The 25,233-nt window shown below is 46.9% G+C and overlaps 1 protein-coding gene across 1 annotated transcript in view; it reads right to left on the reverse strand.

Moving 5' to 3' along the window:
- LOC106585958 (PDZ domain-containing protein 2) overlaps positions 1-25,233 on the reverse strand; it is a 194,759-nt gene that overhangs the window by 75,384 nt on the left and 94,142 nt on the right. Inside the window, exon 4 of the mRNA XM_082968774.1 lies at positions 19,994-20,516. Coding sequence (XP_082824900.1) covers positions 19,994-20,516 — 523 coding nt within the window. The remainder of the gene's footprint in view (positions 1-19,993; positions 20,517-25,233) is intronic.

Below are 25,233 nucleotides of genomic sequence, written 5' to 3' on the forward strand. Positions count from 1 at the left end.
ACCAATGAGGGATCAGACACCATTCAAACCAATGACCGGTCAGACACCATTCAAACCAATGAGGGATCAGACACCATTCAAACCAATGACCGGTCAGACACCATTCAAACCAATGAGGGATCAGACACCATTCAAACCAATGAGGGATCAGACACCATTCAAACCAATGAAGGATCAGACACCATTCAAACCAATGACCGGTCAGACACCATTCAAACCAATGACCGGTCAGACACCATTCAAACCAACGAGGGATCGGAACTTTAAAGGCAATTATCTCAGAAACATATTTTTGCAGATATATAGTCGAAAGCTCTCGATATCACAAGGAAATGGTTTAGATAGTGGAATTCAGACTCCTCCGGTCTCCATGTTTTAAATTTAAATAGATTATTGTTTTATGATTACCAAGTTAGATAGTGGTGTAACAGCAGTTAGATTAGATGTACTGCTGGAGACGCTGGGAGTGTTAGAATAGATGTGTTTCTGGAGACGTTTGGAGTGTTAGATTAGATGTGTTTCTGGAGACGTTGGGAGTGTTAGATTAGATGTGTTTCTGGAGACGCTGGGAGTGTTAGATTAGATGTGCTGCTGGAGACGTTGGGAGTGTTAGATTAGATGTGCTACAATGACAGGTCAGTGAGTACACTGAGTGGACAAAACATTAGGAACACCTGCTCTTTCCATGACATCGACTGACCAGGTGAATCCAGGTGAAAGATAATGATCCCTTATTGATGTCACTTGTTAAATCCACTTCAATCAGTGTAGATGAAGGGGAGAGGAGACGGGTTAAAGAAGGATTTTTAAGCCTTGAGACAATTGAGACATGGATTGTGTATGTGTGCCGTTCAGAGGGTGAATGGGCAAGACAAAATATTTAAGTGTCCTTGAACGAGGTATGACAGTAGATGCCAGGCACACCGGTTTGAGTGTGTCAAGAACTGCAAAGCTGCTGGGTTTTTACACGCAACAGTTTCCCGTGTGTATCAAGAATAGTCCACCACCCAAAGGACATCCAGCAAACTTGACACAACTGTGAGAAGCATTGGAGTCAACATGGGCCAGAATTCCTGTGGAACACTTTAGACACCTTGTAAAGTCCAAGCCCCGACCAATTGAGGCTGTTCTGAGGACCAAAGGGGGGCGAGCAACTCATTATTAGGAAGGTGTTCCTAATGTTTGCCATGTAACCCTCAGTTTCCCATTTAACCGTCAATGTGACTGGCAGAACGGGTGTTGTACGTAGAGGATGATATCTCAGATAGGGGGGAGTGAAGCCTAAGAGGGTTTTTATAAATAAGCATCAACCAGTGGGTCTTGTGACGGGTATACAGAGATGACCAGTTTACAGAGGAGTATAGAGTGCCGTGATGTGTCCTAGAAGGAGCATTGGTGGCAAATCTGATGGCTGATTGGTAAAGAACATCTAGCCGCTCGAGAGCACCCTTACCTGCCGATCTATAAATGACGTCTCTGTATTCTAGCATGGGTAGGATGGTCATCTGAATCAGGGTTAGTTTGGCAGCTGGGTTGATAGAGGAAACCAAGTCTAGATTTAACTTTAGCCTGCATCTTTGATATGTGCTGAGAGAAGGACAGTGTACCGTCTAGCCATACTCCCAAGTACTTGTATGAGGTGACTACGTCAAGCTCTAAACCCTCAGAGGAAGTAATCACACCTGTGGGGAGAGGGGCATTCTTCCTACCAAACCACATTACCTTTTGTTTTGGAGGTGTTCAGAACAACGTTTAAGGGTAGAGAAAGCTTGTTGTACACTTAGAAAGATTAAAACCAGTTGTAGATTCACTTTTACTGTTCCCATTTTCTGTTAACGGTTTTGCTCGGAGAAACAAAAAAACAACAGTATAGCAAAGTGAATAACCCTGAGTGTGTGAGTAGTGAGTAAGACACAAACAGACACTCTGAGAGCGCGAGTATTACCAAGCCACTGTCCTGTCCTGTCTGAAGATGTTATGTGTTGTGAGTGATGACAGGTAGCTAGGGAATTGCCTGAGGACAGTGAGTCAGTCAAGGACACACTTGTCTGGGCTCGTCCTTTTCCTTTCACCTCCCAACCCTTATCCAACGGCTAGTTTTTATCTTCCCTTTATTTAAACCAGTCAAGTCAGTTAAGAACAAATTCTTATTTACAACGACGGCCTAGGAACAGTGGGTTTAACTGTCTTGTTCAGTGGGCAGAACGACAGATTTGTACCTTGTCGGCTCGAGGATTCGAACTTGCAACCTTTCAGTTACTAGTTAAATGCTCTAACCACTTACGCTGCCCTCTCCTCTCCTCTCCCAACCCTAACCTTTATCCAACGTTTAGTCCTCTCCCAACCCTTATCCAATGGCTAGTCGTCTCCTCTCCAACCCTAACCCTTATCCAACGTTTAGTCCTCTCCCAACCCTTATCCAATGGCTAGTCCTCTCCTCTCCAACCCTAACCTTTATCCAACGTTTAGTCCTCTCCCAACCCTTATCCAATGGCTAGTCCTCTCCTCTCCAACCCTAACCCTTATCCAACGTTTAGTCCTCTCCCAACCCTTATCCAACGTTTAGTCCTCTCCCAACCCTTATCCAATGGTTAGTCCTCTCCTCTCCAACCCTTATCCAATGGCTAGTCCTCTCCTCTCCCAACCCTAACCCTTATCCAACATTTAGTCCTCTCCCAACCCTTATCCAATGGCTAGTCCTCTCCTCTCCAACCCTAACCCTTATCCAACGTTTAGTCCTCTCCCAGCCCTTATCCAATGGCTAGTCCTCTCCTCTCCTCTCCCAACCCTTATCCAATGGCTAGTCCTCTCCTCTCCCAGCCTCAACCCTTATCCAATGGCTAGTCCTCTCCTCTCCCAACCCTAACCCTTATCCAATGGCTAGTCCTCTCCTCTCCCAACCCTAACCCTTATCCAATGGCTAGTCCTCTCCTCTCCCAGCCCCAACCCTTATCCAATGGCTAGTCCTCTCCTCTCCCAGCCCTAACCCTTATCCAATGGCTAGTCCTCTCCTCTCCCAACCCTTATCCAATGGCTAGTCCTCTCCTCTCCCAGCCCTAACCCTTATCCAATGGCTAGTCCTCTCCTCTCCCAACCCTTATCCAATGGCTAGTCCTCTCCTCTCCCAGCCCCAACCCTTATCCAATGGCTAGTCCTCTCCTCTCCCAGCCCCAACCCTTATCCAATGGCTAGTCCTCTCCTCTCCCAGCCCTAACCCTTATCCAATGGCTAGTCCTCTCCTCTCCCAACCCTAACCCTTATCCAATGGCTAGTCCTCTCCTCTCCCAGCCCCAACCCTTATCCAATGGCTAGTCCTCTCCTCTCCCAGCCCCAACCCTTATCCAATGGCTAGTCCTCTCCTCTCCTCTAGCCCAACCCTTATCCAATGGCTAGTCCTCTCCTCTACCAACCCTAACCCTTATCCAATGGCTAGTCCTCTCCTCTACCAACCCTAACCCTTATCCAATGGCTAGTCCTCTCCTCTCCCAGCCCCAACCCTTATCCAATGGCTAGTCCTCTCCTCTCCCAACCCTAACCCTTATCCAATGGCTAGTCCTCTCCTCTCCCAACCCTTATCCAATGGTTAGTCCTCTCCTCTCCAACCCTTATCCAATGGTTAGTCCTCTCCTCTCCCAACCCTTATCCAATGGTTAGTCCTCTCCTCTCCCAACCCTTATCCAACGGTTAGTCCTCTCCTCTCCAACCCTTATCCAACGGTTAGTCCTCTCCTCTCTCTCTTAGTACTAGCTGTCGAACCCCACTCTTTAATTCAAACAACATCAAAACAGCAAATCCTCTCCTAGTCCTGACTGGCTTTTAGACCAACAGTGGAAGAGCCCGACACCAACTACAGCCATTAGTCGTGAATGGTATTGAGCTAACAGTGAGAGAGACAGAACAACTCACCCCCTGATGAAAGCTCTTCAGCCAAAACGTAGAAACGATCAAGAAGGAGACAAGAGTGTTCAACTTTCTTAATTATTTGTAGAGACAACAGATCAAAACAACAGACCATCTTCGCATCGCTGGCATTCAACAAGGCCCTCCGACATGTCACAGTCATGTCACATCTCTGTGAGTTCCCACGCTGTATCACTTTTCATTTTCCACCGCTTCCCAACTCCCCTGAACTCCTCAGAGCAACGATCAAGGAGACAAGAGTGTTCAACTTTACTGTAGTATTTTGTACTCCCCTGAACTCCCCTCAGACAGTCTTACAGAATACAAGAGAGGCCGGATCGAACAGAAACAATATTATCTTGTATACACAGCTTTCATCTGTATCCCACATGAACATATAATTATAGTGTGTACTACGGTTGGAATATTATAGTATTTACTGTAGTATTTTTTGGAGACTTCACTGTAGTTTACTGTATTTACAGTGAACTATAGTATATAGTATAAATACTGTGGTAAATGCAAACTGTAGTATATATTGTAGTTTACTGTATTTACAGTAAACTTTATTTACAGGAAAAGAGTTAGAGTTAACAGTGGTTAGAGTTAACAGTAGTTAGAGTTAACAGTAGTTAACAGTAGTTAGAGTTAACAGTAGTTAGAGTTAACAGTGGTTAGAGTTAACAGTAGTTAACAGTAGTTAGAGTTAACAGTAGTTAGAGTTAACAGTGGTTAGAGTTAACAGTAGTTAACAGTAGTTAGAGTTAACAGTAGTCAGAGTAAACAGTAGTTAGAGTTAACAGTAGTCAGAGTTAACAGTAGTTAGAGTTAACAGTAGTTAGAGTTAACAGTAGTTAGAGTTAACAGTAGTTAGAGAAAACAGTAGTTAGAGTAAACAGTAGTTAGAGTTAACAGTAGTTAGAGTTAACAGTAGTTAGACGGTAGCGTGCTGTTGTGTGTATTTGCTTAGCATTGATCCACTTTGTCTGTGGTTCTGTGGTGAGGTTAGTCACCGTGGATGACTCACGTGTGTACACGGGAGAGTTTGTTGGCAGGATTACAGTATTTCCGAAGAAAAGCTAACTAAACATGTAGCTAACGCAATCCCCATTCAGAAGGAAGACGGGCCTCTACAAACAACAGAATGTCTCACGTCATTCCCTACTACTGTTTGTCTCCTCAGTTCGGTCTCATCGATGTCTGGAAGTGACCCATCCACTTGTCTTCAATCTCTAAACTAGCCAGGCCTGTCAGGGCCTCAAGGCAGCCTAACCCTCTCTGATTGGCTAAATGCTGATTTATACCCTACAGAGTGGAGCGCAGTGTCGCAAAGTCGGTTTTTCGTCACTTGTAGAGCGCTCTGACATTTAAAGTACTCTCGCGTCACATCAAAATGTTAACGCGCCGAATCATTCCTTATTAACTGCTGTTGGGGCAGTGTTGTGTAGGCAATACCATACTATATACAGGGTCAGTTAATACCATACTATATACAGGGTCAGGTTAATACCAAACTATATACAGTTAATACCATACTATATACAGGGTCAGGTTATACCATACTATATACAGGGTCAGGTTAATACCATACTATATACAGGGTCAGTTAATACCATACTATATACAGTTAATACCATACTATATACAGGGTCAGTTAATACCATACTATATACAGGGTCAGGTAATACCATACTATATACAGGGTCAGTTAATACCATACTATATACAGGGTCAGTTAATACCATACTATATACAGTTAATACCATACTATATACAGGGTCAGTTAATACCATACTATATACAGGGTCAGTTAATACCATACTATATACAGTTAATACCATACTATATACAGTTAATACCATACTATATACAGTTAATACCATACTATATACAGGGTCAGTTAATACCATACTATATACAGGGTCAGGTTAATACCATACTATATACAGGGTCAGTTAATACCATACTATATACAGGGTCAGGTTAATACCATACTATATACAGTTAATACCATACTATATAAGGGTCAGTTAATACCATACTATATACAGGGTCAGGTTAATACCATACTATATACAGTTAATACCATACTATATACAGGGTCAGTTAATACCATACTATATACAGTTAATACCATACTATATACAGGGTCAGTTAATACCATACTATATACAGGGTCAGTTAATACCATACTATATACAGGGTCAGTTAATACCATACTATATACAGGTTAATACCATACTATATACAGGGTCAGTTAATACCATACTATATACAGGGTCAGGTTAATACCATACTATATACAGGGTCAGTTAATACCATACTATATACAGGGTCAGTTAATACCATACTATATCAAATGTCAATCAAATCAAATCAAATGTATTTTTATATAGCCCTTCGTACATCAGCTGATATTCTCAAAGTGCTGTACAGAAACCAAGCCTAAAACCCCAAACAGCAAGCAAAGCATGTGAAAGAAGCACGGTGGCTAGGAAAAACTCCCTAGGAAAAACTCCCTAGAAAGGCCAAAAACCTAGGAAGAAACCTAGAGAGGAACCAGGCTATGAGGGGTGTACAGTTAATACCATATATACAGTTAATACCATACTATATACAGGGTCAGTTAATACCATACTATATACAGGGTCAGTTAATACCATACTATATACAGGGTCAGGTTAATACCATACTATATACAGGGTCAGTTAATACCATACTATATACAGGGTCGTAATACCATACTATATACAGGGTCAGGTAATACCATACTATATACAGGTAATACCATACTATATACAGTTAATACCATACTATATACAGGTAATACCATACTATATACAGTTAATACCATACTATATACAGTTAATACCATACTATATACAGGGTCAGTTAATACCATACTATATACAGGGCCAGTTAATACCATACTATATACAGGGTCAGTTAATACCATACTATATACAGGGTCAGTTAATACCATACTATATACAGTTAATACCATACTATATACAGGGTCAGTTAATACCATACTATATACAGGGTCAGGTAATACCATACTATATACAGTTAATACCATACTATATACAGGGTCAGTTAATACCATACTATATACAGTTAATACCATACTATATACAGGGTCAGTTAATACCATACTATATACAGGGTCAGTTAATACCATACTATATACAGGGTCAGTTAATACCATACTATATACAGGTCAGTTAATACCATACTATATACAGGGTCAGGTTAATACCATACTATATACAGGGTCAGTTAATACCATACTATATACAGGGTCAGTTAATACCATACTATATACAGGGTCAGTTAATACCATACTATATACAGGGTTTAATACCATACTATATACAGGGTCAGGTAATACCATACTATATACAGTTAATACCATACTATATACAGGATCAGTTAATACCATACTATATACAGGACCAGTTAATACCATACTATATACAGGGTCAGGTTAATACCATACTATATACAGTTAATACCATACTATATACAGGGTCAGGTTAATACCATACTATATACAGGGTCAGTTAATACCATACTATATACAGGGTCAGGTAATACCATACTATATACAGGGTCAGTTAATACCATACTATATACAGTTAATACCATACTATATACAGTTAATACCATACTATATACAGGGTCAGTTAATACCATACTATATACAGGATCAGTTAATACCATACTATATACAGGGCCAGTTAATACCATACTATATACAGGGTCAGTTAATACCATACTATATACAGGGTCAGGTTAATACCATACAATATACAGGTTAATACCATACTATATACAGGGTCAGTTAATACCATACTATATACAGTTAATACCATACTATATACAGGGTAGTTAATACCATACTATATACAGGGTCAGTTAATACCATACTATATACAGTTAATACCATACTATATACAGGGTCAGTTAATACCATACTATATACAGGGTCAGTTAATACCATACTATATACAGGGTCAGTTAATACCATACTATATACAGGTTAATACCATACTATATACAGGGTCAGGTAATACCATACTATATACAGGGTCAGGTTAATACCATACTATATACAGGATCAGTGAATACCATACTATATACAGGGTCAGTTAATACCATACTATATACAGGGTCAGTTAATACCATACTATATACAGGATCAGTTAATACCATACTATATACAGTTAATACCATACTATATACAGGGTCAGTTAATACCATACTATATACAGTTAATACCATACTATATACAGTTAATACCATACTATATACAGGGTCAGTTAATACCATACTATATACAGGGTCAGTTAATACCATACTATATACAGTTAATACCATACTATATACAGTTAATACCATACTATATACAGGGTCAGTTAATACCATACTATATACAGGGTCAGTTAATACCATACTATATACAGGGTCAGGTCAATAAGTTTACATACACCTTAGCCAAATACATTTAAACTACATTTTTCACAATTCCTGACATTTAATCCTTGTAAAAATTCCCTGTCTTAGGTCAGTTAGGATCACCACTTAATTTTAAGAATGTGAAATGTCAGAATAATAGTAGAGATAATTATTTATTTCAGCTTTTATTCCTTTCATCACATTCATCACTTGGGTCAAATGTTTCGGGTAGCCTTCCACAAGCTTCCCACAATAAGTCGGGTGAATTTTGTCCCATTCCTCCTGACAGAGCTGGTGTAACTGAGTCAGGTTTGTAGGCCTCTTTGCTCGCACACGCATTTTCAGTTCTGCCCACAAATGTTCTATAAGATTGAGGTCAGGGCTTTGTGATGGCCACTCCAATACCTTGACTATCTTGTCCTTAAGCCATTTTGCCACAACTTTGGAATTATTTTTGGGGTCATTGTCCATTTGGAAGACCCATTTGCGACCAAGCTTTAACTTCCTGACTGATGTCTTGAGATGTTGTTTCAATATATCCACATAATTTTCCTCGCTCATGATGCCATCTATTTTGTGAAGTGCATCAGTCCCTCCTGCAGCAAAGCACCCCCACAACATGATGCTGCCACCCCCGTGCTTCACGGTTGGGATGGTGTTCTCCGGCTTGCAAGCCTTTTTCCTCCAAACATGACGATGGTCATTATGGCCAAACAGTTCTATTTTTGTTTCATCAGACCAGAGGACATTTCTCCAAGAAGTATGATCTTTGTCCCCATGTGCAGTTGCAAACCGTAGTCTGGCTTTTTATGGTGGTTTTGGAGCAGCGTTTATGTGAGTGGGTGTGGAGTCAGTATGAATGCATGTGCATATTATGTGTGAGTGAGCAGATGGAGTGTGTTGGAGTGACATAGTGTGTGAGTGTGTAAGGCCCTGTGAGTGTGCATAGAGACAAATACTGAAATTAAAAAGTAAATAAAGATAGAAGGTAAACTCGGTCCGTGAAGCTATTTTGTTAGCTATCTACCAGTCGTATTGCTTGGGGGTAGCAGGTGTTCAAGACCCTGTTGGTGCCAGACTTGATGCGCCGGTACCGCCTGCCGTGAGGAAGCAGAGAGAACAGTCTATGGCTTGGGTGGTCGGAGTCTTTAACGATTTTCTGGGCCTTTCTACCACACCGCCTGATATAGATGTCCTGGATGTTAGGGAGCTCGGCCCCAGTGATGTACTGTAGCTCCATGCAATCGAGGGCGGTGCAACTTGACATACCAGGCAGTGATGTAGCCAGTCAAAATCAAATCAAATCAAATGTATTTATATAGCCCTTCTTACATCAGCTGATATCTCAAACAGCAAGCAATGCAGGTGTAGAAGCACGGTGGCTAGGAAAAACTCCCTAGAAAGGCCAAAACCTAGGAAGAAACCTAGAAAGAAAATACTCTCAATGGCACAGCTGTAGAACCTTTTTCAGGATTTGAGGGCCCATGCCAAACTTTTTCAACTTCCTGAGGGGGAAGAATAGCTGTAGCTCTTCCTTCACGACTGTGCGTGTGTGTGAGGAACGTGTGTGTTTGGACACTGAGGAACTTGAAGCTCTCGACCTGCAGCCCCGTCGATGTGAATGGGGACGTGCTGGCCTCCCTGTTTCCTGTAGTCCACGATCAGCTCCTTGGTCTTACTGACGTCGAGGGAGAGGTTGAGGTTGAGGGAGAGGGAGAGGTTGAGGGAGAGGTTGAGGTTGAGGGAGAGGTTGAGGTGGAGGGAGAGGTGGAGAGAGAGGTTGAGGGAGAGGTTGAGGGAGAGGTTGAGGGAGAGGTTGAGGTTGAGGGAGAGGTTGAGGTTGAGGGAGAGGTTGAGGTTGAGGGAGAGGTTGAGGGAGAGGTTGAGGTGGAGGTTGAGGTGGAGGGAGAGGTTGAGGTGGAGGGAGAGGTTGAGGTGGAGGGAGAGGTTGAGGTGGAGGGAGAGTTGGATGTGGAGGGAGAGGTTGAGGTGGAGGGAGAGGTTGAGGTGGAGGGAGAGAGGGATGTGGAGGTTGAGGTTGAGGGAGAGGTTGAGGGAGAGGTTGAGGGAGAGGTTGAGGTTGAGGGAGAGGTTGAGAGAGAGGTTGAGGGAGAGGTTGAGGGAGAGGTTGAGGTGGAGGTTGAGGTGGAGGGAGAGGTTGAGGTGGAGGGAGAGGTTGAGGTGGAGGGAGAGGTGGATGTGGAGGGAGAGGTTGAGGTGGAGGGAGAGGTTGAGGTGGAGGGAGAGGTGGATGTGGAGGGAGAGGTTGAGGGAGAGGTTGAGGGAGAGGTTGAGGTTGAGGGAGAGGTTGAGAGAGAGGTTGAGGGAGAGGTTGAGGGAGAGTTTGAGGGAGAGGGAGAGGTTGAGGGAGAGGTTGAGGGAGAGGTTGAGGGAGAGGTGGAGGGAGAGGTGGAGGGAGAGGTTGAGGTTGAGGGAGAGGTTGAGGTGGAGGTTGAGGTGGAGGGAGAGGTTGAGGGAGAGGTTGAGGGAGAGGTTGAGGGAGAGGTTGAGGTGGAGGGAGAGGTTGAGGTGGAGGGAGAGGTGGAGGTTGAGGTTGAGGGAGAGATTGAGGGAGAGGTTGAGGGAGAGGTTGAGGTTGAGGGAGAGGTTGAGAGAGAGGTTGAGGGAGAGGTTGAGGGAGAGGTTGAGGGAGAGGTTGAGGTTGAGGGAGAGGTTGAGGTTGAGGGAGAGGTTGAGGTTGAGGGAGAGTTTGAGGGAGAGGTTGAGGGAGAGGTTGAGGGAGAGGTGGAGGGAGAGGTTGAGGTTGAGGGAGAGGTTGAGAGAGAGGTTGAGGGAGAGGTTGAGGGAGAGGTTGAGGGAGAGGTTGAGGTTGAGGGAGAGGTTGAGGTTGAGGGAGAGGTTGAGGTTGAGGGAGAGATTGAGGGAGAGGTTGAGGTGGAGGTTGAGGGAGAGGTTGAGGTGGAGGGAGAGGTTGAGGGAGAGGTTGAGGGAGAGGTTGAGGTTGAGGGAGAGGTTGAGGTGGAGGGAGAGGTTGAGGTGGAGGGAGAGGTTGAGGTGGAGGGAGAGGTGGATGTGGAGGGAGAGGTTGAGGTGGAGGGAGAGGTTGAGGTGGAGGGAGAGGTGGATGTGGAGGTTGAGGGAGAGGTTGAGGGAGAGGTTGAGGGAGAGGTTGAGGTTGAGGGAGAGGTTGAGAGAGAGGTTGAGGGAGAGGTTGAGGGAGAGGTTGAGGTGGAGGTTGAGGTGGAGGGAGAGGTTGAGGTGGAGGGAGAGGTTGAGGTGGAGGGAGAGGTTGAGGTGGAGGGAGAGGTGGATGTGGAGGGAGAGGTTGAGGTGGAGGGAGAGGTTGAGGTGGAGGGAGAGGTGGATGTGGAGGTTGAGGTTGAGGGAGAGGTTGAGGGAGAGGTTGAGGGAGAGGTTGAGGTTGAGGGAGAGGTTGAGAGAGAGGTTGAGGGAGAGGTTGAGGGAGAGTTTGAGGGAGAGGGAGAGGTTGAGGGAGAGGTTGAGGGAGAGGTTGAGGGAGAGATGGAGGGAGAGGTGGAGGGAGAGGTTGAGGTTGAGGGAGAGGTTGAGGTGGAGGTTGAGGTGGAGGGAGAGGTTGAGGGAGAGGTTGAGGGAGAGGTTGAGAGAGAGGTTGAGGGAGAGTTTGAGGGAGAGGTTGAGGGAGAGGTTGAGGGAGAGGTTGAGGGAGAGGTTGAGAGAGAGGTTGAGGGAGAGGTTGAGGGAGAGGTTGAGGGAGAGGTTGAGGTTGAGGGAGAGGTTGAGGTTGAGGGAGAGGTTGAGGTTGAGGGAGAGTTTGAGGGAGAGGTTGAGGGAGAGGTTGAGGGAGAGGTGGAGGGAGAGGTTGAGGTTGAGGGAGAGGTTGAGGGAGAGGTTGAGTTTGAGGTGGAGGGAGAGGTTGAGGGAGAGGTTGAGGTTGAGGGAGAGGTTGAGGGAGAGGTTGAGGAAGAGGTTGAGGTGGAGGGAGAGGTTGAGGTGGAGGGAGAGGTTGAGGTGGAGGGAGAGGTTGAGGGAGAGGTTGAGGTTGAGGGAGAGGTTGAGGGAGAGGTTGAGGTGGAGGGAGAGGTTGAGGGAGAGGTTGAGGGAGAGGGAGAGGTTGAGGTTGAGGGAGAGGTTGAGGTGGAGGGAGAGGTTGAGGTGGAGGGAGAGGTTGAGGGAGAGGTTGAGGTGGAGGGAGAGGTTGAGGTGGAGGGAGAGGTTGAGGTGGAGGGAGAGTTTGAGGGAGAGGTTGAGGTGGAGGGAGAGGTTGAGGTGGAGGGAGAGGTTGAGGGAGAGGTTGAGGTGGAGGGAGAGGTTGAGGGAGAGGTTGAGGTGGAGGGAGAGGTTGAGGGAGAGGTTGAGGTGGAGGGAGAGGTTGAGGGAGAGGTTGAGGTTGAGGGAGAGGTTGAGGGAGAGGTTGAGGGAGAGGTTGAGGTTGAGGGAGAGGTTGAGGTTGAGGGAGAGGTTGAGGGAGAGGGAGAGGTTGAGGGAGAGGTTGAGGGAGAGGTTGAGGTGGAGGGAGAGGTTGAGGGAGAGGTTGAGGGAGAGGTTGAGGTGGAGGGAGAGGTTGAGGGAGAGGTAGAGGTTGAGGGAGAGGTTGAGGGAGAGGTTGAGGTTGAGGGAGAGGTTGAGGGAGAGGTTGAGGGAGAGGTTGAGGTTGAGGGAGAGGTTGAGGTTGAGGGAGAGGTTGAGGTGGAGGGAGAGGTTGAGGTTGAGGGAGAGGTTGAGGGAGAGGTTGAGGTTGAGGGAGAGGTTGAGATTGAGGGAGAGGTTGAGGGAGAGGTTGAGGGAGAGGTTGAGGTTGAGGTTGAGGGAGAGGTTGTTGTTCTGGTACCACACTGTCAGTTCCATGACCTCCTCCCTGTAGGCTGACTCATCGTCGCCATTGATCAGGCTTACCACCGTCACGCTGTCGTGAACGGTGAGTACAGGAGGGGACTAAGCACTCACCCCTGTGGGGCCCCTGTGTTAAGGATCAGCGTGGCAGAGGTGATGTTGCCTACCCTTACCACCCGGGGTCGGCCCGTCAGGAAGTCCAGGATCCAGTTGGAGCGGGAGGTGTTCAGACCCAGCGTCCTAAGCTTAGTGACAATCTTGGAGGGGCCAATTGGTGTTGAACGCTGAGCTGTAGTCAATGAACAGCGTTCTCATATAGGTATTCCTCTTATCTAGGTGGGTGAGGGCAGTGTGGAGAAGCAATTGCGATTGCTTCATCTATTGATCTGTTGGGGCACTATGCATATTGGAGTGAATCTAGGGTGTCTGGGATGATGGAGATGATGTGAGCCATAACCAGCCTCTCATGAATACAGATGTGGGTGTTACAGGGCGGTAGTCATTGTGGCATGAAGCCTTAGAGTTCTTGGGAACAGGAATGATGGTGGTCATGTTTAAAACGTGGTGTTTACAGACTGAGACAAGGAGAGGTTGAAAATGTACAGTGAATATGTCTGCCAGCTGTTCTTTGCATGCTCTGAGAAAAGCTCCCTACCGCGGCCTTGCGAGTGTTGACCTGATTAAAGACCTTTCTCTCGGTCTCTGGCGTCGGAGAGCGAGATCACCCAATCCTCTGGGTCGGATGACGGCCCCTCACACCCGGCACTATGTTGTTGTTGTCAAAAGCATTGAGTGCATCTGGTAGAGAGACATCGTTGGGCAGATCACGGCTGGGTCTTCCTCTGTAATCCATAATGAACTGTAGACCCTGCCACGTGAGGTGGGTGTCAGAGCCTGTGTTATAATGATTACACATTAGTCCTATATTGTACTTTTGCTCGTTGGATGACTCTGCTGAGGTCATAGCGGGACTTCTGGTACTTGCTGTCCTCATCCGTAGCATCAGGGCTGTCTGGGATAGCTCTGTGTGTGGTAGCTCTGTGTGTGGTAGCCCCAGGGTTGTCTGGGATAGCTCTGTGTGTGGTAGCATCAGGGTTGTCTGGGATAGCTCTGTGTGTGGTAGCATCAGGGTTGTCTGGGATAGCTCTGTGTGTGATAGCTCTGTGTGTGGTAGCCCCAGGGTTGTCTGGGATAGCTCTGTGTGTGGTAGCATCAGGGTTGTCTGGGATAGCTCTGTGTGTGGTAGCTCTGTGTGTGGTAGCCCCAGGGTTGTCTGGGATAGCTCTGTGTCTGGTAGCCCCAGGGTTGTCTGGGATAGCTCTGTGTGTGGTAGCTCTGTGTGTGGTAGCATCAGGGTTGTCTGGGATAGCTCTGTGTGTGGTAGCCCCAGGGTTGTCTACGATAGCTCTGTGTGTGGTAGCCCCAGGGTTGTCTGGGATAGCTCTGTGTGTGGTAGCCCCAGGGTTGTCTGGGATAGCTCTGTGTGTGGTAGCTCTGTGTGTGGTATCCTCAGGGTTGTCTGGGATAGCTCTGTGTGTGGTAGCCCCAGGGTTGTCTGGGATAGCTCTGTGTGTGGTAGCCCCAGGGATGTCTGGGATAGCTCTGTGTGTGGTAGCTCTGTGTGTGGTAGCCCCAGGGTTGTCTGGGATAGCTCTGTGTGTGGTAGCCCCAGGGTTGTCTGGGATAGCTCTGTGTGTGGTAGCTCTGTGTGTGGTATCCTCAGGGTTGTCTGGGATAGCTCTGTGTGTGGTAGCCCCAGGGTTGTCTGGGATAGCTCTGTGTGTGGTAGCCCCAGGGTTGTCTGGGATAGCTCTGTGTGTGGTAGCTCTGTGTGTGGTAGCCCCAGGGTTGTCTGGGATAGCTCTGTGTGTGGTAGCCCCAGGGTTGTCTGGGATAGCTCTGTGTGTGGTAGCCCCAGGGTTGTCTGGGATAGCTCTGTGTGTGGTAGCTCTGTGTGTGGTAGCCCCAGGGTTGTCTGGGATAGCTCTGTGTGTGGTAGCCCCAGGGTTGTCTGGGATAGCTCTGTGTGTGGTAGCCCCAGGGTTGTCTGGGATAGCTCTGTGTGTGGTAGCATCAGGGTTGTCTGGGATAGCTCTGCGTGTGGTAGCCTCAGGGTTGTCTGGGATAGCTCTGTGTGTGGTAGCTCTGTGTGTGGTAGCCCCAGGGTTGTCTGGGATAGCTCTGTGTGTGGTAGCCCCAGGGTTGTCTGGGATAGCTCTGTGTGTGGTAGCCCCAGGGTTGTCTGGGATAGCTCTGTGTGTGGTAGCTCTGTGTGTGGTAGCCCCAGGGTTGTCTGGGATAGCTCTGTGTGTGGTAGCCCCAGGGTTGTCTGGGATAGCTCTGTGTGTGGTAGCCCCAGGGTTGTCTGGGATAGCTCTGTGTGTGGTAGCCCCAGGGTTGTCTGGGATAGCTCTGTGTGTGGTAGCATCAAGGTTGTCTGGGATAGCTCTGTGTGTGGTAGCATCAGGGTTGTCTGGGATAGCTCTGTGTGTGATAGCTCTGTGTGTGGTAGCCCCAGGGTTGTCTGGGATAGCTCTGTGTGTGGTAGCATCAGGGTTGTCTGGGATAGCTCTGTGTGTGGTAGCTCTGTGTGTGGTAGCATCAGGGTTGTCTGGGATAGCTCTGTGTGTGGTAGCCCCAGGGTTGTCTACGATAGCTCTGTGTGTGGTAGCCCCAGGGTTGTCTGGGATAGCTCTGTGTGTGGTAGCATCAGGGTTGTCTGGGATAGCTCTGTGTGTGGTAGCTCTGTGTGTGGTAGCATCAGGGTTGTCTGGGATAGCTCTGTGTGTGGTAGCCCCAGGGTTGTCTACGATAGCTCTGTGTGTGGTAGCATCAGGGTTGTCTGGGATAGCTCTGCGTGTGGTAGCCTCAGGGTTCACCTTCCAACAGAACAACGACCCTCAGCACACAGCCAAGACAACACAAGATTGTCTTCGGGACGTCTTTGAAGTCTTAAAGTCTCTGAATGTCCTTGAGTGGCCCAGCCAGAGCCCGGACTTGAATCCAATAGAACATCTCTGGAGAGACCTGAAAATAGCTGTGCAGCAATGCTCCCCATCCAACCTGACAGAGCTTGAGAGGATCTGCAGAGAAGAATGGGAGAAACTCCCCAAATACAGGTGTACCAAGCTTGTAGAGTCATACCCAAGAAGACTTGAGACTGTAATCGCTGCCGAAGGTGCTTCAACAAAGTAGAGTAAAAGGTCTGAATACTTATGTAAATGTGATATTTCAGTTTTTTTTTTTTTTTATACATTTGTAATTTTTTGCTTTGTCATTATGGTGTATTGTGTGTAGATTTATGAGGAGAAAAAAACTATTTAATCTATTTTAGAATGAGGCTGTAACGTAACAAAATGTGGAAAAAGTCAAGGGGTCTGAATACTTTCCGAATGCACTGTAGGGGTCAAATACTTTGCACTTAATTTAGCTTATGAGTTGTGATCTTTTACTATTGCAATGGTTCCATCGTACCAACATAAATCTAGACTTGGTTTCCTCTATAATAAATATACTAAACCAAGCGACTCCATTTGACCAATGTGTTGGACCCATGTCTCACCATGGAGCGCTCTGAAATACCTGACTAGAGGAATCACTGCTTAGAGACTGTCTGTCTTACCTGACTGGAGGTATCACTGCTTAGAGACTGTCTGTCTTACCTGACTGGAGGTATCACTGCTGAGAGACTGTCTGTCTTACCTGACTGGAGGTATCACTGCTTAGAGACTGTCTGTCTTACCTGACTGGAGGTATCACTGCTTAGAGACTGTCTGAAATACCTGACTGGAGGTATCACTGCTTAGAGACTGTCTGTCTTACCTGACTGGAGGTATCACTGCTTAGAGACTGTCTGTCTTACCTGACTGGAGGTATCACTGCTTAGAGACTGTCTGTCTTACCTGACTGGAGGTATCACTGCTTAGAGACTGTCTGTCTTACCTGACTGGAGGTATCACTGCTTAGAGACTGTCTGAAATACCTGACTGGAGGAATCACTGCTTAGAGACTGTCTGTCTTACCTGACTGGAGGAATCACTGCTTAGAGACTGTCTGTCTTACCTGACTGGAGGTATCACTGCTTAGAGACTGTCTGAAATACCTGACTGGAGGTATCACTGCTTAGAGACTGTCTGTCTTACCTGACTGGAGGTATCACTGCTTAGAGACTGTCTGTCTTACCTGACTGGAGGAATCACTGCTTAGAGACTGTCTGTCTAACCTGACTGGAGGTATCACTGCTTAGAGACTGTCTGTCTTACCTGACTGGAGGAATCACTGCTTAGAGACTGTCTGTCTTACCTGACTGGAGGTATCACTGCTTAGAGACTGTCTGTCTTACCTGACTGGAGGTATCACTGCTTAGAGACTGTCTGTCTTACCTGACTGGAGGTATCACTGCTTAGAGACTGTCTGTCTTACCTGACTGGAGGTATCACTGCTTAGAGACTGTCTGTCTTACCTGACTGGAGGTATCACTGCTTAGAGACTGTCTGTCTTACCTGACTGGAGGTATCACTGCTGAGAGACTGTCTGTCTTACCTGACTAGAGGTATCACTGCTTAGAGACTGTCTGAAATACCTGACTGGAGGTATCACTGCTTAGAGACTGTCTGTCTTACCTGACTAGAGGTATCACTGCTTAGAGACTGTCTGTCTTACCTGACTGGAGGTATCACTGCTTAGAGACTGTCTGTCTTACCTGACTGGAGGTATCACTGCTTAGAGACTGTCTGTCTTACCTGACTGGAGGTATCACTGCTTAGAGACTGTCTGTCTTACCTGACTGGAGGTATCACTGCTTAGAGACTGTCTGTCTTACCTGACTGGAGGTATCACTGCTTAGAGACTGTCTGTCTTACCTGACTGGAGGTATCACTGCTGAGAGACTGTCTGTCTTACCTGACTGGAGGTATCACTGCTTAGAGACTGTCTGTCTTACCTGACTGGAGGAATCACTGCTTAGAGACTGTCTGTCTTACCTGACTGGAGGAATCACTGCTTAGAGACTGTCTGTCTTACCTGACTGGAGGTATCACTGCTTAGAGACTGTCTGTCTTACCTGACTGGAGGTATCACTGCTGAGAGACTGTCTGTCTTACCTGACTGGAGGTATCACTGCTTAGAGACTGTCTGTCTTACCTGACTGGAGGTATCACTGCTTAGAGACTGTCTGTCTTACCTGACTGGAGGTATCACTGCTGAGAGACTGTCTGTCTTACCTGACTGGAGGTATCACTGCTTAGAGACTGTCTGTCTTACCTGACTGGAGGTATCACTGCTTAGAGACTGTCTGAAATACCTGACTGGAGGTATCACTGCTTAGAGACTGTCTGTCTTACCTGACTGGAGGTATCACTGCTTAGAGACTGTCTGTCTTACCTGACTGGAGGTATCACTGCTTAGAGACTGTCTGTCTTACCTGACTGGAGGTATCACTGCTTAGAGACTGTCTGTCTTACCTGACTGGAGGTATCACTGCTTAGAGACTGTCTGTCTTACCTGACTGGAGGTATCACTGCTTAGAGACTGTCTGTCTTACCTGACTGGAGGTATCACTGCTTAGAGACTGTCTGTCTTACCTGACTGGAGGTATCACTGCTTAGAGACTGTCTGTCTTACCTGACTGGAGGTATCACTGCTTAGAGACTGTCTGTCTTACCTGACTGGAGGTATCACTGCTTAGAGACTGTCTGTCTTACCTGACTGGAGGTATCACTGCTGAGAGACTGTCTGTCTTACCTGACTGGAGGTATCACTGCTTAGAGACTGTCTGTCTTACCTGACTAGAGGTATCACTGCTTAGAGACTGTCTGAAATACCTGACTGGAGGTATCACTGCTTAGAGACTGTCTGTCTTACCTGACTGGAGGTATCACTGCTGAGAGACTGTCTGTCTTACCTGACTGGAGGTATCACTGCTGAGAGACTGTCTGTCTTACCTGACTGGAGGTATCACTGCTTAGAGACTGTCTGTCTTACCTGACTAGAGGTATCACTGCTTAGAGACTGTCTGAAATACCTGACTGGAGGTATCACTGCTTAGAGACTGTCTGTCTTACCTGACTGGAGGTATCACTGCTTAGAGACTGTCTGTCTTACCTGACTGGAGGAATCACTGCTTAGAGACTGTCTGTCTTACCTGACTGGAGGTATCACTGCTTAGAGACTGTCTGTCTTACCTGACTGGAGGAATCACTGCTTAGAGACTGTCTGTCTTACCTGACTGGAGGTATCACTGCTTAGAGACTGTCTGTCTTACCTGACTGGAGGAATCACTGCTTAGAGACTGTCTGTCTTACCTGACTGGAGGTATCACTGCTTAGAGACTGTCTGTCTTACCTGACTGGAGGTATCACTGCTTAGAGACTGTCTGTCTTACCTGACTGGAGGTATCACTGCTTAGAGACTGTCTGTCTTACCTGACTGGAGGTATCACTGCTTAGAGACTGTCTGTCTTACCTGACTGGAGGTATCACTGCTTAGAGACTGTCTGTCTTACCTGACTGGAGGAATCACTGCTTAGAGACTGTCTGTCTTACCTGACTGGAGGTATCACTGCTTAGAGACTGTCTGTCTTACCTGACTGGAGGAATCACTGCTTAGAGACTGTCTGTCTTACCTGACTGGAGGTATCACTGCTTAGAGACTGTCTGTCTTACCTGACTGGAGGAATCACTGCTTAGAGACTGTCTGTCTTACCTGACTGGAGGAATCACTGCTTAGAGACTGTCTGTCTTACCTGACTGGAGGAATCACTGCTTAGAGACTGTCTGTCTTACCTGACTGGAGGTATCACTGCTTAGAGACTGTCTGTCTTACCTGACTGGAGGTATCACTGCTTAGAGACTGTCTGTCTTACCTGACTGGAGGAATCACTGCTGAATGACTCTGTCTTGCGTTCTGACAGTCCCCTGTGGGAGCGATTCGGCAGGGTGGCGGTCCCTCCAATGTTCAGCAAGTTACGGGGGATCGCTAGAGGGGGCAGGACAGTCACGGGCCCCTCAGCCTTCCTTCCTGGTCTCCCCTCAGGGGGCGTGACCGCCATCTCCATGGATACCGTGGATCCTCTGTAGCCGTGGTAACCATTCTCCAGCGTCTCCCTGCCGCCATCGTCACAGCTACCGTCCTTACCGTCTGCACTATCACGATTTAACGACGACCGGGAGATGACGCCGAACTTTCGCAAACGTTTGCCATCGCCGTTCTGCGTCGGCGGGCTACTGGGAGTCTCGGAGGAGACGGCGCTCAGGTCATCCAGAGAGTGGGTGGAGACACCACTGGTGCTGTTTCTATTGGACGGAGGGAGAGGGGCTTTACGTTTGATCCTCCGGAGCATGATCAGGTAGACGCAGCCTCCACTCCAGCACTGGTCAGCCAGGTAACTGTAGAGAAGAGGAGAGGAGGTGGAGGAGGAGGAGAGGAGGAGGAGGAGGAGGAAGAGGAGGAGAGGCGATGGAGAGGAGGAGGAGGAGAGGAGGAGGACAGGCGATGGAGAGGAGGAGGAGGAGAGGAGGAGGACAGGCGATGGAGAGGAGGAGGAGGAGGAGGACAGGAGATGGAGAGGAGGAGGAGAGGAGGAAATTAGGAGAGGAGGAGGACAGGAGATGGAGAGGAGGAGGAGGAGAGGAGATAAAGAGGAGAAGGACAGGAGATGGAGAGGAGAGGAGGAGGACAGGCGATGGAGAGGAGGAGGAGGAGGAGGAGAGGAGATGGAGAGGAGAGGAGGAGGAGGAGGAGGAGAAGAGGAGGAGGACAGGAGATGGAGAGGAGGAGGAGAGGAGATGGAGAGGAGAGGAGGAGGAGAGGAGAAGGAGGAGGAGGAGGAGAAGAGGAGGAGGACAGGAGATGTAGAGGAGGAGGAGAGGAGATGGAGAGGAGATGGAGAGGAGGAGGAGAGGAGGAGGAGGAGGAGAGGAGATGGAGAGGAGGAGGAGGAGAGGAGGAGAGGAGGAAGAGAGGAGATGGAGAGGAGGAGGAGGAGGAGAGGACATGAGAGGAGGAGGAGGAGAGGAGGAGATGGAGAGGAGATGGAGAGGAGGAGGAGGACAGGAGAGGAGGCGGACAGGAGATGGAGAGGAGGAGGAGGAGGAGGAGGAGGAGGAGGAGGAGGAGGAGGAGGAGGAGAGGAGATGGAGGAGAAAAGATGTCAGAATAAGTGAGAAGCATATTAACAGTATAAATCATCAGCCCTGTTGGCGGTAGGTGAACTAGATTCAGAAGCCCTGTTGGCGGTAGGTGAACCAGATTCAGAAGCCCTGTTGGCGGTAGGTGAACTAGATTCAGAAGCCCTGTTGGTGGTAGGTGAACTAGATTCAGAAGCCCTGTTGGTGGTAGGTGAACTAGATTCAGAAGCCCTGTTGGCGGTAGGTGAACTAGATTCAGAAGCCCTGTTGGCGGTAGGTGAACTAGATTCAGAAGCCCTGTTGGCGGTTGGTGAACCTGATTCAGAAGCCCTGTTGGCGGTAGGTGAACTAGATTCAGAAGCCCTGTTGGCGGTAGGTGAACTAGATTCAGAAACCCTGTTGGCGGTAGGTGAACTAGATTCAGAAGCCCTGTTGGCGGTAGGTGAACTAGATTCAGAAGCCCTGTTGGCGGTAGGTGCACTTGATTCAGAAGCTCTGTTGGCGGTAGGTGAACCTGATTCAGAAGCCCTGTTGGCGGTAGGTGAACTAGATTCAGAAGCCCTGTTGGTGGTAGGTGAACCTGATTCAGAAGCCCTGTTGGCGGTAGGTGAACCAGATTCAGAAGCCCTGTTGGCGGTAGGTGAACTAGATTCAGAAGCCCTGTTGGCGGTAGTGTTGGCGGTAGGTGAACTAGATTCAGAAGCCCTGTTGGCGGTAGGTGAACTTGATTCAGAAGCCCTGTTGGCGGTAGGTGCACTTGATTCAGAAGCCCTGTTGGCGGTAGGTGAACCTGATTCAGAAGCCCTGTTGGCGGTAGGTGAACTAGATTCAGAAGCCCTGTTGGCGGTAGGTGAACTAGATTCAGAAGCCCTGTTGGCGGTAGGTGAACTAGATTCAGAAGCCCTGTTGGCGGTAGGTGAACTAGATTCAGAAGCCCTGTTGGCGGTAGGTGAACTAGATTCAGAAGCCCTGTTGGCGGTAGGTGAACTAGATTCAGAAGCCCTGTTGGCGGAAGGTGAACTTGATTCAGAAGCCCTGTTGGCGGTAGCTGAACTAGATTCAGAAGCCCTGTTGGCGGTAGGTGAACTAGATTCAGAAGCCCTGTTGGCGGTAGGTGCACTTGATTCAGAAGCCCTGTTGGCGGTAGGTGAACTAGATTCAGAAGCCCTGTTGGCGGTAGGTGAACTAGATTCAGAAGCCCTGTTGGTGGTAGGTGAACTAGATTCAGAAGCCCTGTTGGCGGTAGGTGAACTAGATTCAGAAGCCCTGTTGGCGGTAGGTGAACTAGATTCAGAAGCCCTGTTGGCGGTAGGTGAACTAGATTCAGAAGCCCTGTTGGCGGTAGGTGAACTAGATTCAGAAGCCCGGTTGGCGGTAGGTGAACTAGATTCAGAAGCCCTGTTGGCGGTAGGTGAACTAGATTCAGAAGCCCTGTTGGCGGTAGGTGAACTAGATTCAGAAGCCCTGTTGGCGGTAGGTGAACTAGATTCAGAAGCCCGGTTGGCGGTAGGTGAACTAGATTCAGAAGCCCTGTTGGCGGTAGGTGAACTAGATTCAGAAGCCCTGTTGGCGGTAGGTGAACTAGATTCAGAAGCCCTGTTGGCGGTAGGTGAACTAGATTCAGAAGCCCTGTTGGCGGTAGGTGAACTAGATTCAGAAGCCCTGTTGGCGGTAGGTGAACTAGATTCAGAAGCCCGGTTGGCGGTAGGTGAACTTGATTACTGGGTAGGCAAAGTGTCCCCATTTTGAACCATTTAATTTGTCTAAAAAGACAAACTCGGACCGAGAGATCTGTGGCTAAATCGAGTGTGCCTATACCGCGCTGGCCAAACGGACAGCTGAAATCACCGTGCCGACAGAGCTTCCACGACCCCAGCCACAGCAAAGTTTGATACCAGCCAACGTGATTTGATAACTTTTAAAAACATGATCAGAGAGAGACTGTCAAAGAATAAAGCAAAACGGCTGCTTAAGACAGGAAGAGACGTGGTAGCCTAACGAGGAAAGCAGCAGAATGCCAAACACCATGACTATTAAGCCCAGGCTATTATTAATACTATACTGATACCTACTCAGCCCAGGCTATTATTAATACTATACTGATACCTACTCAGCCCAGGCTATTATTAATACTATATTAATACCTACTCAGCCCAGGCTATTATTAATACTATACTGATACCTACTCAGCCCAGGCTATTATTAATACTATACTGATACCTACTCAGCCCAGGCTATTATTAATACTATATTAATACCTACTCAGCCCAGGCTATTTTTAATACTATATTAATACACATACATTTACAGTGCTGTGGAAAAGTATTTGTCCACTTTATGATTTTTAAAATTTTTGCATATTGTTGATATTGAATGTTATCAGATCTTCAACCAAAACCTGATATTAGATAAATGGAACCTGATATTAGATAAATGGAACCTGATATTAGATAAATGGAACCTGATATTAGATAAATGGAACCTGATATTAGATAAATGGAACCTGATATTAGATAAATGGAACCTGATATTAGATAAATGGAACCTGATATTAGATAAATGGAACCTGATATTAGATAAATGGAACCTGATATTAGATAAATGGAACCAGATATTAGATAAATGGAACCTGATATTAGATAAATGGAACCTGACATTAGATAAATGGAACCTGATATTAGATAAATGGAACCTGATATTAGATAAATGAACAAATAACAGAAAATGCGATACTTATTTAATTTGTTTAATTAACAAAGTTATGCAACACCTAATGCCCCTTTGTCACTCAATAACTGGTTGTGCCACCTTTAACTGCAATGACCGCAACCAAATACTTAATGTTTTTTATTTAACCTTTATTTAACCTTTATTGAACCTTTATTTAACTAGGCAAGTCAGTTAAGAACAAATTCTTATTTTCAATGACGGCCTAATTACTGATCAGTCTCTCACATCACCGTGGAGGAAATTTGGCTCACTCTTCCACGCTGAACTACTGTACCTCAGCGACATTTGTGGGTTTGAACTAACCGTTTCAGGTCCTGCCACAACATCTCAACAGGGTTTAGGTCTGGACTTTGACTAGGCCGTTCCAAAACATTATATTTGTTGCTTTTCAGCCATTCTGATGTAGAAGTGCTTTTGTGTTTTGAGATCATTGTCTTGCTGCGTGACCCAGCTGCGCTTCAGTTTCAGCTCACAGACGGATGGCCTGACATTCTCCTGTATAATTCTCTGATACAGATCAGAGTTCATGGTTCCTTCTATTAAGGGAAGTCGTCCAGGTTCCTGAGGCAGCAAAGCATCCCTAAACCACCACACTACCACCACCACTATGCTGGACCGTTGGTATGCGGTTCTTACCGTGGAATACACTGTTTGGTTTTCAAGTCTGAAATTTCAAAGTGGAAATTACAAATTTCAGAAGTCTTTTTAAACCTCAAATACACTACATGTTTTAAATTTCTTCTACATCTGTAACTGCAGTTACTTCTTCTGTCTGACTTTGAAAGTAATTTGCAGACGTGTGTGTGTGTGTGTGTGTGTGCGTGTCCGTCCGTCCGTGTGTGTGTGTGTGTGTGTGTGCGTGTCCGTCCGTCCGTGTGTGTGTGTGTCTTTATTCCAGTTACACATTAACCTGATCAGGGGCTTGTGTGTTTTACTACACCGCATGATGAAGGATAAATCACAGCTGTAATTCTCTTCCTCAAAGTTATAACTGCTTTTCCAGGTGTGTTTCTGGTATACAGGTTAGAGAAAATAGGAGCTAGGCCCCCAAAAAACAAATCCTGAAAACAAGGTAGAGTTGGGTTTTACTGAACAGCGGAGTAAGGAAATCTGCATTGCACAGCTTGCACTGAGCTAATAAATGTGTCTTGCTGATAGACCAAAGCATAGTCATAGCGCCACCATAACCAATTTCCCCAATGCATGTCCACAACACAACTACGGAGGAAAATTATAGTTCAAATCA

The sequence above is a fragment of the Salmo salar genome, chromosome 24, assembly GCF_965601325.2.
Source record: "Salmo salar chromosome 24, fSalSal1, whole genome shotgun sequence".
NCBI lineage: Eukaryota > Metazoa > Chordata > Actinopteri > Salmoniformes > Salmonidae > Salmo > Salmo salar.